This window comes from Triturus cristatus, chromosome 9 (assembly GCF_964204655.1).
Source record: "Triturus cristatus chromosome 9, aTriCri1.1, whole genome shotgun sequence".
Lineage (NCBI taxonomy): Eukaryota > Metazoa > Chordata > Amphibia > Caudata > Salamandridae > Triturus > Triturus cristatus.
In genome coordinates, this window is record NC_140592.1 from 323,384,989 (window position 1) to 323,398,958 (window position 13,970).

A 13,970-nucleotide genomic window follows, 5' to 3' on the forward strand; every position below is an offset into this window, starting at 1 on the left:
CAGACACCAGGAAATTGGATTCAACTACTGGGAACTCGGAAGCAAGAAAAAGGACCGAAGAGAGTAAAACCCCTGCACCAATGATTGGTGCCAAACTCTGCCAGGCTGCTTGCACTTAAACAATCACTGCAACCGACTTAGCCAAGAGCAAGACACCCTCCCCAAAAGCCTTGGAGGACTGCCCAGCACCTCCGCAACCGAGAACGATTTCCCTTGGAGTAGAGAAGCTGCTCCCCTGCATCTGCAGGTACAGCAAAGCATCTACCGGTCCCCCGTGTTGCTAACCATCGGGCTCGCCGCAGGAGCAGCATTACAGGAGAAGGTCTTTGTGCTCCATGAGACTAGATCCGTCTCCTTACTAAGTTTGGAGATGCCACGACTTCCAGGAGCTGGCCAGATGCAGCAATCAAGACTTGTTGGTGGTCCAGTTCAGACTCCAACAGCAGAAAGCAAGCCCAACTGTCGAGGGATGTCAGGATCCACTAGGCCAGCACCGAGAGTGTCGCTGCTGCCTTGTTTCCCGTCTTCACCAGGTCACCAAAACGCTTCAAAGCACCCCTGCACCCTTATCCCACAGTCCAAGTCTGAGGGAGGCGACTGTGCCAATGTGGTCCTAAGACCTTCAAGAGCGGGCCAAACTGGTTCACCAGTCGCCATCTGCCATTTTGTAAGAGCAAAAGTGACCATACTCCTTTGTGGTGATCTCCCAATTTAGTCCTCTAACTGGTTAACCTCTTCAGCCTTATTCAGCTTTGTTTTATTTTTTATTTTTTTACCCAAATTGTCCTAATGGGCAACATGTGTGCTCATCATCTTCAAGATTGAATAGCATCAGAAACCTTCCAATTCAAACAAAGCAAATATGTTTTAAAGCTTTCTGGACAGATGGAAACTGATTAAGCTGCTCATCACAGAAGGCATGCCACAAATTACTTACAAGCACCAGAAAATATATTTTTCCTAGCAAATGTAGGTGGGGCCATAACATGCTTCCCAACTCATCTCAGCATCTTACTGTACCCATAGAGGTGGTAAAATATATTTATTTCAGAACCATTTCAATAATGACTTATTAGTTAAGTGTCTTAAATTGATTTCTAGCCTCTACAGGCAACCAGTGACTTTTTCGGCAACATAATGAAATGTTAATCCTTTCGTAAATCAATAACCATTCTTACTTCTGAATTTTGATAAACTTGCAACTTATTCATGTTGGTTTTAGAAGTCACTTTCAGCAAAGGGTTAGCGTAGTAGACTTTAAAACCTATAACCACTCTGTCAATTGTGAGTGTATCTTCTTGGGATAACTACTGACCAATCTTGAGAAGCATCTTTAAGGTTTAGTTGGAGGACTTAATTATGTTATTTACTTGGCTGTTGATCAAAAAGCACCCTCCCCCCAAAATGTGCACATTTTTGCTTGACCTGGAAAACAGAGTTACCAGCCCAGAATTTGGATAGATCTGGCTGCAAGTCATGCAATAATTATCTATTATCCATAATTGTGTTTTAGAAGCATTTACTCTCAAATAGGTTTGATTGATCCAATGTAGGATGATGATGAACATCTACTAAAGATGGTTTGCACTGAGCCACACTAGCATGCAGTAAGCCAGTGTCTGTCAGGCAACAAACATTATAACTGTATTCCATTGAGTTCATTGTATTTTTCAGTTGAGTCTCCATACACCCTTTCATCTAACTTCATGAATCCTCTTACGCTTTATTTTTCATTTATGTAGATATTTATAAAATTTTGTGAATGGGTTGATGTGTTCAGTGCATTTAAAAGACCAGCTCCTTCATCAGGAATGTATCCTACTCAACATATTTTGTCATTACTACATCATACTGTGCCTGCAGCACACACCGCTTTTCCTTAATTTCATACAGCATTTCTCAAAATAGTTAAACTGTCCACATTTTGGCTTTCCAGGTAATCGCCATTACATAAGGCATACAACTTGTTAAATCTTAGGGTAGGTCACTTCAACCCTTCCATGATTGATGTACACAGTGCCTATGGATGGTCAAATGTACAAAAGGCACACTCAAATTAAATGAACTTGATATTTAACTAGTTGAGGAAGGATTGCAATGTATTTTTGAGAGAGCATTGAAAGGACAACAAAACCATGATGAGTAACATATCTGACAGTCAACAGTTGAATTTGTCTTAGAAACAGAAGATGGCTATAGTGGAGGCTCACTCACTATTCAACCAGTTATATCCCTGCTTTTATTTCTGTGAGGTAGAAAGGAAAGTTATTCTATAATGAAGGATTGCTTGGTATTTTAATTCAGTTTCACATAGAAATCAAAGGAGGACTATAATGAAGGCTCCAGACCAAGTTAAATGAAAGTTAGACTTGATTATAGTCCTGTCTTGGTTTCCTTGTGAAGAAAGGTCTTTTAGTGTAGGCACATTCAGTATAGTCCTGATTTTTTTTCTATGAGATAGAAATAGAAGAATGTCAGTCATGAAGGTGGCCTTGCTGTGAGGCCCCATTTTTGTTACTCGTTTCTGCTGTTTATGGGCTGCAGTGGGAGGGGCAGTAGGAGAGCTGACCATCAAATTCCTCTAACCCAGCAACAACACTGAATGATTAAATAAAAATAAATTAAAGAAGCTCAGATCTTTCAAAGATTTTCAAAGGCCATCTTAGCGTCAGGCTGTCCTGATAGGCAAAAAAAGGAAAGGCAATAGCTCTCACATTCGAGTCTTTTCAAAAGCATTAAAAGAAACTCAGCGGAAGTGAAAAAATAAACAGAAAAACATTACTTTCTGTACATACTTTATGTTTCTGATAAATAATTAAACTGGATATTAGGTGTGAGGAAATAGTGTACTTTTCTGAGGTAAAATAGTCACTCTGCAAATTTCAATTAAGCCATTTACTATGCTGTACAATGATGTGCCAAAAAGCCAGTAGCTTGAAGAGAAAGAGATGTACACTCATCTAAAAGGGGCTGGCTTAAACAAGCTAGTGGTTGAAGAAGGGTGAATGAAAGTCTAATCTCTGTATATTGGAAACAATTGGACTTCCTATTACCAGTTGTGGGTCTCACTCACAAAAGTCTCCAGATAAAGAGGCATAGTTGTGAGGTATGCTTCTCCTGCACATTGAAATAGTAAATTATAGCATAGCATTGTTGTCAGTGATTTTCTCTAGGTGCCGAATGCAACATCCTAAATGTCAGTCAGCAATGAGTTCCTTGTTGTCTCTTGTTGGAATTTACAGCTTCCTGGGTCTGTCATGCCCAAAACACAGCTTAAACATGAACTACCCTTGCCCTGGGCAAATGTGTGCAGGTAGACAAGGTCATTAAGCTACATCTGTTAAGAGGGAGTAACAAATATCTATACTACAACAACAGCCTGCCACAATGTTTTGGATTGGTATTTATACAGTGTTTTTCATTTCACTTGCGAGTCCTCGAACATTTTCTCAAGATATGAAAAAGTGTCTACTCTTTATGTATTAAATATGTAATGCTACAGTGTAATTGCTCCTTAGGTTTTTGGGTACGTGTTTCTCTTTTATTCCTCTTTTGTGCAACTGTTTTGTGGCATTTGTTGCAGACTAATATACTTTGTTTCACTTTTAGAAAATGTGACATTTGATTCTTGTGGGAAGAGAGATGATAGAGTTCAGCGCAAGGCACGGATTGTTGGTGGTCTACCCGGAAACTCCCCCTGGACTGTTAGCCTTCGCAACAGGTAAGCATTAATACAATTCAACTTATATTGACTGCAATCGTCACAAGCTAAATTTGTCTTCTGCCAGAAACTATAAACATGCACCTGATAGACAGAAAAACCATCAATAGCAGAGCACATAGTGCTGTAAGATTCAATAAAACGCAAGCATCCTTTTATCGTGCGTTGTAGTACCTAGGTAGTAAAAACTTCTTCTTTTTAAACTGCTATTCACACTGTATTGCTAATTCCAAATGGACTTCCCAGTCTTACCCCATAAGATTAAGAGCAGCGCCCAAGCTACCTGCCTCCTTCACGCAAGATTGGGGGGGTCATCCTATGTCTTGTGTCCTTCTGAGTGGCATATTGAGCCCCTTTTTCAGAACTCTTAATGGAATAGGGCTGAGACTTTGTCTCGGTCATTGAAAGGGTGGCAGTGAGTCTTTGATGACTCATGATGGTGGGAGGCAGAGTCTGATGGTTCTATTGGGAGTTTGTGGTGACCCTTGACTTTTCCTTCGATTTGCCTCCAAAAGACTCACTGGTTGTTTGACTTCCTTTTGATTTGGTGGAGGTAAGATCCTGACTCCACCGGATGGAAGTGAAATTTGCCAAACTCCTTTTCTTCCTGCCTCTGCCTTGCTATCTTTCCTTGCCAATGTTTATCTTTCTTTCCTCCCCTCCCCTTATTTTCTAATCGCACATTCTTTTCTTTTTCTCCACTCTTTCTATCCTCCTTCCTCTGTTCTTAGGCCTTTCTGCATCTCTTCTTTCCTTGCCAATGTTTATCTTTCTTTCCTCCCCTCCCTTTATTTTCTAATCGCACATTCTTTTCGTTTTCTCCACTCTTTCTATCCTCCTTCCTCTGTTCTTAGGCCTTTCTGCTTCTCTTCTTTCCTTGTCTCTCTTTCTTTCCTCCCTTCCCCTTATTTTCTTATTGCACATCCTTTTTGTTTTCTCCACTCTTTCTATACTTTTTCCTCTGTCGCTAGGCCTTTCTGCTTCTCTTTTGCTTGTTGAACTTTCTCCCTTTGTGCCTCGTCCCCTTTCTCAATCTTGTTGCCTCATACTCTCCCCCCCAATACAACCTCCCTCTCCATCTCATTGTCTTCCCCTTCCCCATTGTGAACGGAAGAGCAAATATTTTTTTTTAAGAGCAGGCAGTGGTCCCAGGGACCACTGCCTGCCCTTAAAAAAATGAAAATGAAAAGTTCATCTTTCTTTTTTAAATGCATCCCGCTTTCCTTTAAGGAGAACGGGCTGCATTTAAAAAAAATTGCTTTGACAAAGCAGTCCCAGACATGGTGGTCTGCTGACCCCAGCAGGCCACCATCCCTGGGAGTGCCAGCCATTCCCAATGGGGTCGCAAACTGGCGAAAGCCTCATTAAAATTCATGAGGCAATCAATTTGCGACCCCCATCGGGAATCGCAAACAGTGTCTGAGACACTGTTTTACATTGAATTTTGTGACTCGCAAATTGCGATTCACCATTTGTCGCATTTTACGAGTCGCAAAATTCAGTGGTCGTACATCTGGCCCCTAATGTTCTAAACAGTAACGCTGTAGCAAGCTCTGCCACATTTTGCCACAAATTTGAATCTACCCGCACAGCACCCTCTCTGCTTGATCATCCACTTTAGGGAGCTTTGTGCTCTGAAAGGGCCCAAAGTTGTGACCCACAACTGTATATTTGGGTTCCAGCCAGAGATTAAGTGGTCTGAGCGCCTGCAGTAATCTCGTCCCACTTGGGGTTGTGAAGCAGTCTGAGCCATTGAATGTACAGTGTAGGAGCCATGGAGGGTAAATAGCAGCTACTGCTTGCATGCATAACCAAACTGTCTGGTCTACCTTCTCTGCTTCAGGTATCAGAATGAAAATTTGAGAAATCAGCTGGGTCCTAGGAAGTTGATCCTCAAAGGGTCACAATAAAACCAGAATAGGCAAACTGCTGTTCACACAAAAATTGCCCTGCCCCTTTGATGTGGAATTCTGAAACTAACGCCATATCTTGCATATTTTTTTCTCTTAATTCAGCCGAACTTAGCATACAAATTTTGCTTTGACTACATGTTATGTCCTGTACTAGGCTTTCAATTGGGCAAAGTGCAAGGCACGACACCTAGGTTTCCCCAAGATTTGGTGTTTATAAAATTCTGATCAATGGTACTTAGAACCAGTATTAACTTGGAGACATGTGACACAGCTAAATGATTATACTTAAATACATTGAACATTAGCCAATGTTGCTTTAACTGTTTTCTTATCATGTTTGACACTCAACCCATCAAGCCATCTGCAGGGTTAAACTCACTGTGGTTTTGAGTAAGTGTCATCCATGTATATTATGTCTGCCTTTTATGTACATCTTTAATCTCTCTTAAATTTCCTCTGATATGGCTTGATGCCTTTTTTGCTTTCTCTTCCTTGTAGGAATGGAGAGCACTTTTGCGGTGGTTCCCTAGTCCAGGAAAATTGGGTCATCAGCACTCGACAGTGTTTCTCATCTTGGTAAAGTTGCTGTATATTACAAAGGCTTAGGCTCGTTATTTTCATTGGGCTGCTTTGCTGATGGATCTGAAGAGGTCCCCGAGAATACAAAATGATATCCTTACTGTGTAGAGCAATTTTCTTTTTGAATGATGTATAATTAAATCAATTGACTTTCTTATGCCTTTGAATCTTAAGACTCTGGGTGTAGGCTAGACAGAAAAAATGTCAGGAACTAGAAATGGGAAAGAGAGGCACACATGTATTACAACCAGGGAGATCTAAAGGTATGCGAGAAGATTTTGTGCGGCCTGATCATACATTTCACAGAGAGTACCACATCACACAAGCACCTGTTTCTAACTAAAAAAACATATCCTTCAGCCTGGGAAAGGATATTGCCATTATCCATTTGTATATCGGTGGTAAGTGCCTCATTGCTAATAAAGAGGACTCGTGACATTCAAAATCTATAAATAAATTATGCACCACAAGCTAAGGGCCATAAAAAAGGAAGGAAACGTGGGAATAATGTCTCTCTCTCCCCTGTTTTGATAGCCTTATGCATCAGCACCAAGAATTACAGGGACAGTGGGACATATGCACCACAGACAGGAGGCATCAGAGGCAGGAGCAGACACGGGCTACTGTTGACTGCCAACACAAACGAGCATCTAAGGGAGGAGCAATATTTGTTAGAACTCCGATAGAGAGCACCACAAGAGCCAGATGCATTACTATACATCAGGTGCATGGATAGCACAAAGGTAATGTGGGGCAGTGGTAAATAGGCAACAGCACATGGGCATTACAAGCAGCAGAACAACCATACTTGAAAATCAAGCAGAAAAAGCAGCAAGCCGCAGTTAACGCAGGGACTGCAAATGGTGGGGTAGCGCCAATGTATTTCACAATGGGGGAAGAACTAGCTAGTAAGTTTGCACATTATAGACTCCCATCGGCAAGGACAGGAACAGCATACAGACTTGAACTGCATGACAGGCCACCAGGGTGCTCTGGACACTATAATTGCACGATCAGGTGTTTGTGAGGTATCAAGTGCTCATATAGTCATCCCCTATAGGTGTACAAGAACAGGTTTTAGCCCACAGTGCATTCAAAGATGGGAAGATACACCCTACTCCCCTTGGTTCAATCCTAAGATTGAATAGCAATGCCTGACTTCATGAAGCACATGCAATTTAAATCAATCAACACATTCTGGACAAGTAGTACAATAAAAATGAGAGATTTCTTGTCTTGTCTTCTATTGTCGTTCATTTCTTTCGATAGATCTTCTTTTAGCCAAGACGTGTTTCGTCGTCTTTGGGATGTATCCCCACGACTTCGTCAGGGCTAATGTCACTGATATGATTCAGCAGTCAGACCTCCTGCATGACATGAGTAAACCGACATGGGAGGTCAGCAGTATTTTATGCCTCTTACTATTGTCCTGAATCGACATGCGATGATACCACTGAATAAATAAATGTGGTGTCCGGCGCAAAATGGTATTTGCTCTAATGGTGCAGAATCCAAGGGAACTGCACTAATCAATCTGCGAAATGGCTGCAATATATACTGCCAAGGGTGTGTTCTACTGACGGTTGGGAAGTTGTCCCCAATTGTGCAGACTCCAAAGGAACAGCCGTCTCGCGCCGAAGACGGAGCAATCATCCGTACCGGCTGTTTGTACAACACACCATTGGCAGTATACAGAGCTGCCATTACTGCACACCGACTAGTGCTGTTCCTTTGGATTCTGCACCATTGGTGACAACTTCCCAAGCGTCTGTAGAACACACCCTTAGAGCAAATACCATTTTGGACCAGACACAACATTTATTTATTCTGTGGTATCATCGCATGTCGATTCAGGACAATAGTAAGAGGCATCAAGTACTGTTGACCTCCCGCGTCGGTTTACTCATACCATGCAGGAGGGCAGACTGCTGAAGCATATCAGTGACATTAGCCCTGACGAAGTCATGGGGATACCTCCCAAAGATGACGAAACATGTGTCGGCTAAAGGAAGGTCTATCGGAAGAAATAAAGTACGACTATAGAAGACAACACAAGAAATCTGTCATGTTTATTGTACTACTTGTCCAGAATGTGTTGATTGATTTAAATTGCGTGTGCTTCATTAAACTGCACTATAAACTCGTTTGAGCAAGTTAACTTTATGCATTGACGCATTTCCGTACCCAGGGCAGAGGTGGCTAAAGTGGAGGTGCTACTGAATCTTCATGTGCCTACCTGTTTGTGCTTAAATGAGGCATGAATCTCCATCCCCCCCACAAAGCTTTCCTCACCTGCATTCTGTTATTCCTCACTGTCTCTCCCTGGGGGGCAGTCAGGGGCCACATGTCTCAGAAGCTAAACAGTTGTCTGCACCATCCCTCTGCAGCACATGGTGCATTAACAGTTGGCTGCAGAACCTATGCAGCCACCTGTTGACTACATGGCTGCCTTTCTCTTAGCAGCTGCCACCAAGAGCTACATGCACTCCTGGCCACATACAGTCTCTCCCAGATTGTCTGAGTGAGCATATATAAGGGCCATTATGGAGTCAGTCATTGTCTTGCTTTGCTCTTTTAAATAGTAAGTAGCTGTATTGGATCAAAACTATTTTTGTAAAATTTAATTCAACATGGTTTTAGCTATGCCTACACATAGGTTAGTGTTAGCAGATTTAGAGGCTTTATATATCAACCTAATTGAAAGACGAGCAGAACTTGTGATATGTCAGAATCTTCAATTATAAACTATCTAGAACTCTTAAATCCCGTCATCCACAACAGTAAAGCCCTGAGAAGCAAAACCCAAGATTAGTCTGGTTTTCTCTGCTTATGAAGGGAAACTACCACCTCGGGGCATGTACTTCATGGTGCTCTTGCAAGAATGATGCCATTTTTGCTATTGTGGCATTCTATGATTTAGCATTCCTGGCGGTGTCATACGTATGCTGCTGTCACATTGTTCAACGTTGCACTTGCAAGTATGCTTGCCATCTTTTTTGAAGTTCAGAGGGATAATACCTATATGTTGAGCATTTTGATTGCTTGTAACAAGGGACCATAAGCGGTTCAGCTGTGGGTGAGTGGAGGAACCTGTTATGGGGGTGGAGATATATATGAGAATTTCGCAAAGTTTCGTTGACCGGTGCCAAAGTTATTGGAAATAGATGTTGCGGATTTCCTATCGAAAATAGGTCCTAGCTATAACTACCTACCGGCGACCGCCAGTAGGTAATATATAAATGAAATATATATATATATATATATATATATATATATATATAATCTACTGCCGGTCGCCAGTAGATAGTTATACTTACAACCCAGTTTCCATAGGTAATCTCAAAATTCTATTTTGAATAACTTTGGCGCCGGTTGACGAATTCTCGCGAAATTTTCAAAACAAATGGGGCGCTCCGTTCAGCTCCTACCCTGAAAGTCTCGGGGTGATTCGTCAAGCGGGGGCCGAGAAAAAGGGGGGGTCCCAAAACGCGTTTTCCCCATGCATTTTTCCATAGGACCTTTAGTCGAAGGTACAGCCCGAACGGCTGAACAGAATTACGTGAATTACGTGAAATTTGGTCAAGGAAGTGCTTTTTGAAGGTCTCGTGTAAATCTGTTCAGTATTTCCTGAGAAAATAGCATTTAAAAGCATATAAATATCTATACGCGCGCACCGTGCGCGCACCCTGCCGTGCGCGAGCGCAATTCTGATTGGTTGTTAGATGTCAGTAAACATTCGAATCGGTCGAAACCAGGAAGTGTCGGCCGCCATTTTGTCTCTCGCAGTCTGAGGGGGTGAAAAACAAAGGTGGAGAACGTGAAAAGGGGGCAGGGTGGACAGTTCCTGACCCCCTAGCCTTTGTCAGGGGGTCCCAGAAGGACCCCCAAGGGCAAAAAAAAGATTTTATTTCTTTTTCGAAAAATCGCGGAGTGCGCGCACGCTGAAAAAACACACGTAAAAAAAGTTTTAAAATTTTTTCGCGGGAAATAAGCGAGGCTCGCGCACCGTGCGCGCACGCTAAAAATCCCATCAAAAAAATAAAAAATACATACATAAATTAGCATTTAAAAAACCTTTGAAATTCACTGAAAAAACCATAGGTTTCACACACGTTATAGTTACGAATTAGCATTTAAAAAACCTTGCAAATTAACTTAAAAAACCATAGGTTTCACACATGTTATAGTTAGCTGGACATTTCACTCGTAAAAAACCAATGAAATTCCCCTGTTATAGTTAGTGCAGGCAACTATAACTCACGCGACCGCAATCCTCTGCTGATGACGTCAGATATTACATCACTGATGACATATGTGTCTTTCTGAAGAATAAAGATTTGTAATATATGTATAGCTAAAGATTAATGGATGAAGACATGGGTAAATAAGTGTCTAAATACAGTGATGTAATATCTGACGTCATCAGCAGAGGATTGCGGTCGCGTGAGTTATAGTTGCCTGCACTAACTATAACGGGGGATTTTCATTGGTTTTTTACGAGTGAAATGTCCAGCTAACTATAACGTGTGAAACCTATGGTTTTTTAAGTGAATATATATATATATATATATATATATATATATATATATATATATACATACAAATATACAAATATATATATATATATATATAAATATATATACAAATATAGGTGTATTTCTTCTACGAAATAAACATCCAGCACTCCGAAGTAAAAATTGGGCACTCAGTCTTTATTTTGATGAACGAGGTGTAACATCAACGCGTTTCACCCATAACCTATATACACACATAACCTACTGGCGGTCACCAGTATTATACTTAGGACCTTGTTTTTTCTTTTGCCAATATCTTTGGTGCTGGTTGACGAAATTTTGCAAAATCTTCAAAACAAATGACCCACTCTGGTCAGCGCTTGTCTTGAAAGTTTCAGGGTGAACCATCAAGCAGGGGCCGAGAAAAAAGCGGGATCCCAAAACACATTTTCCCCATGTTAATTTCCGTAGGAAATTTTAGACACTGCTACAGCCCGAACTGCTGAACGGAATTTGCTGTTAAGCAAAAAGGTAACTCTTTTTTTAAAATGGTGTAAATCTGTTCAGTAGTTACAGAGAAATTCAAGAAATAAAAAATGTATATATCTGAGCACCTAGAAGGAATCGCGACTCCTCCTGAGCACGAGCTGACTTCTGATGTGCTGCCAACACTCCAAACCAGGAAGTGTTGGCAGCCATCTTGTGACTCTGTCACCGAGTCACAAGAAAACAGTTGAAAAAAAGGTGAAATACAAGAAAAGGGGGCAGGGTAGAAACACCCTGACCCCCTAGGCCTGCTCAGGCCCAAAAAAAGCATTTTATTTGAAAACAAAATCAGCCAAATTCACGCTGGGTGCCTCTTTGTGCAGTTCTCTTGCCTCCCTCTGCACCTCTGTTGCTTCATTCTGCACCTGTCTTGCTTCTTTCTGCACCCCTGTTGTCTCTTTCTGTACTCGTCTTCCCTTTTTCTGTACCTTTCTTGCCTGTATCTGCATCTCACTTGCCTCTTTCTGCACTTTTCTTGCTTCTTTCTACACCTCCGTTGCTTCTTTCAGCAATTCTCTTGCCTGTTTCTGTACCCCTCTTGCCTCTTTCTACACCTCTCTTCCCTCTTTCTGCACCACTCTTGCCTCTTTTTGTACCTCTATTGCTTCTTTCTGCACTTCTCTTGCCTCTTTCTGCACCCTTTGTGCCTCCTTCAGCACCTCTGTTGCTTCTTTCTGAACTTCTCTTGGTTTTCTGTGCACTGCTCTTGACTCTTTCATCATCCCTCTTGCCTCTTTGAGCACCTCTTTTGCTTCTTTCTGCACTTCTCTCTTCTCTTTATGTACCCCTCTTGCCTCTTTCTGTACCTCTGATGCTGCTTTCTGCAATTCTTTTGCTTCTTTCTGCAGCTGACTTGCCTCTTTTAGCACCTCTGTTCCCTTTTTCTGCAGATCAGTTGCCACTGATGATATCATCCATGTGATAATCAGATGCATCTCATCACAACCTAATATAACCTTAGATACACCTACTCTAGAATACAGACTACCATTTTTGAAACTATACACATACCAATACCAGTTACTACATACCCACTCACTGATTCCTAGGTCTACACACACATCCACTTATTCACCTATACAGTCACTCATACATGCAGTCACTCATCAATACAGCACTATCATATGCACTTATACTATATATAACTATCTATAACTATAGAGACACTCACACACCACCACTGACCCATAGAGTTACTCACACACCTAGTCAGTCATGCAAATAATCAATCACACTCCCATTTACTTACCTATACAGTTATATACACACCACCTCACTTATTCATACATATACTAACACATACTTACTCTTTTATACAATCACTGATACAAGCACACATTCATCCATACATCCACTGTCACAATCACTCTCACTCACATATAGTCATTTATATACTCCAACACTCAAATATACCGCCTTCACATATGAAGCTACTCACACATGTACCACTGAGACATCCATTTACTTATCAACACAGCCATACACACACTCACCCACCCATACAGCCCCTCACAGACGTAATCTTGCACCCATACACCCAGTGAATCACCCACTTGCACATTCATGCAGGGAGTCATATACCCCCACCCACCCACACAGACACTCAGGCACCCATACAGATACTCAGACAACCAATCAATAACCCATATAGACACTTATGTAGCTACTCACCAACCCATAGAGCCACTTACACACCAACTGACAGACTGATACAGACATTTACACAGTTTAGTCACTAACCCATGCATTCACAAAGACACGTTTAATCACTCACTTATACAGTCAGTCAGGCACCTACTAGATCATCCTCGATGTAACATGTGACGTCATCAGCAGTGCATTGCAGGGGCGCGATTTATATTTAGCTGAACTAACTATAACAGCTGATTTTCTCGGGTTTTGTATGAGTGAAATGTCCAATCAACCATAATGTCCGTGAAACCTATGGTTTTTCCAGTGAATTGCAAAGGTTTTTTAAATGCCTATTTCTAACTATAACATGGCTGAAACCTATTGTTTTTTTCAGTGAATATATATATATATATATTCACTGGAAAAACCATAGGTTTCAGGCACGTTATAGTTAGGAATTAGCATTTAAAAAACATTAGAAATTCACAGAAAAAACCATAGGTTTCAGGGGCGTTATAGTTAGCTGGACTTTTCACTCGTACAAAACCATTGAAATTCCCCCGTTATAGTTAGTTCAGCTAACTATAACTCGCGTGCCCGCAATGCACTGCTGATGACGTCACATATTACATCACTCATGACATGGTCAGTGACATCACTCATGACATCACTGATGACATCTCAAATGACATCACTGATGACATCATCCAGTGAATGTGTGTTTTCTGAAAATTACATATGTTTTATATATGTATATCTCAAGGTCGATGGAAGAATAAATGGGTATATAAGTGTCTAAATGGATGATTTGTTTTTGAAAAATTGATTGTATAACTGACTGATTAAGTGTATCTTAGTGAATACATGGCTTAGTGAGTAATGTTTAAATATGTAAATATCTGTATCAGTCTCTCACTTTGTGTATAAGTGGCTTCATGGGTTGGTGAGTAGCTACATGAGTGTCTATATAGGTTATTAGTTGGTTTTTTGAGTATCAGTATGAGTGTCTGAGTGTCTGTATGGTTCGGTGGGGGTATTACGTAGTACATAGGTACATGAATGAGT

The 13,970-nt window shown here is 41.2% G+C and overlaps 1 protein-coding gene across 2 annotated transcripts in view; it reads left to right on the plus strand.

Moving 5' to 3' along the window:
• MST1 (macrophage stimulating 1) overlaps positions 1-13,970 on the plus strand; it is a 272,117-nt gene that overhangs the window by 237,529 nt on the left and 20,618 nt on the right. For both annotated transcript variants that reach the window (XM_085625043.1, XM_085625044.1), the window contains exons 14-15: positions 3,610-3,721; positions 6,133-6,210. In XM_085625043.1, coding sequence (XP_085481169.1) covers positions 3,610-3,721; positions 6,133-6,210 — 190 coding nt within the window. The remainder of the gene's footprint in view (positions 1-3,609; positions 3,722-6,132; positions 6,211-13,970) is intronic.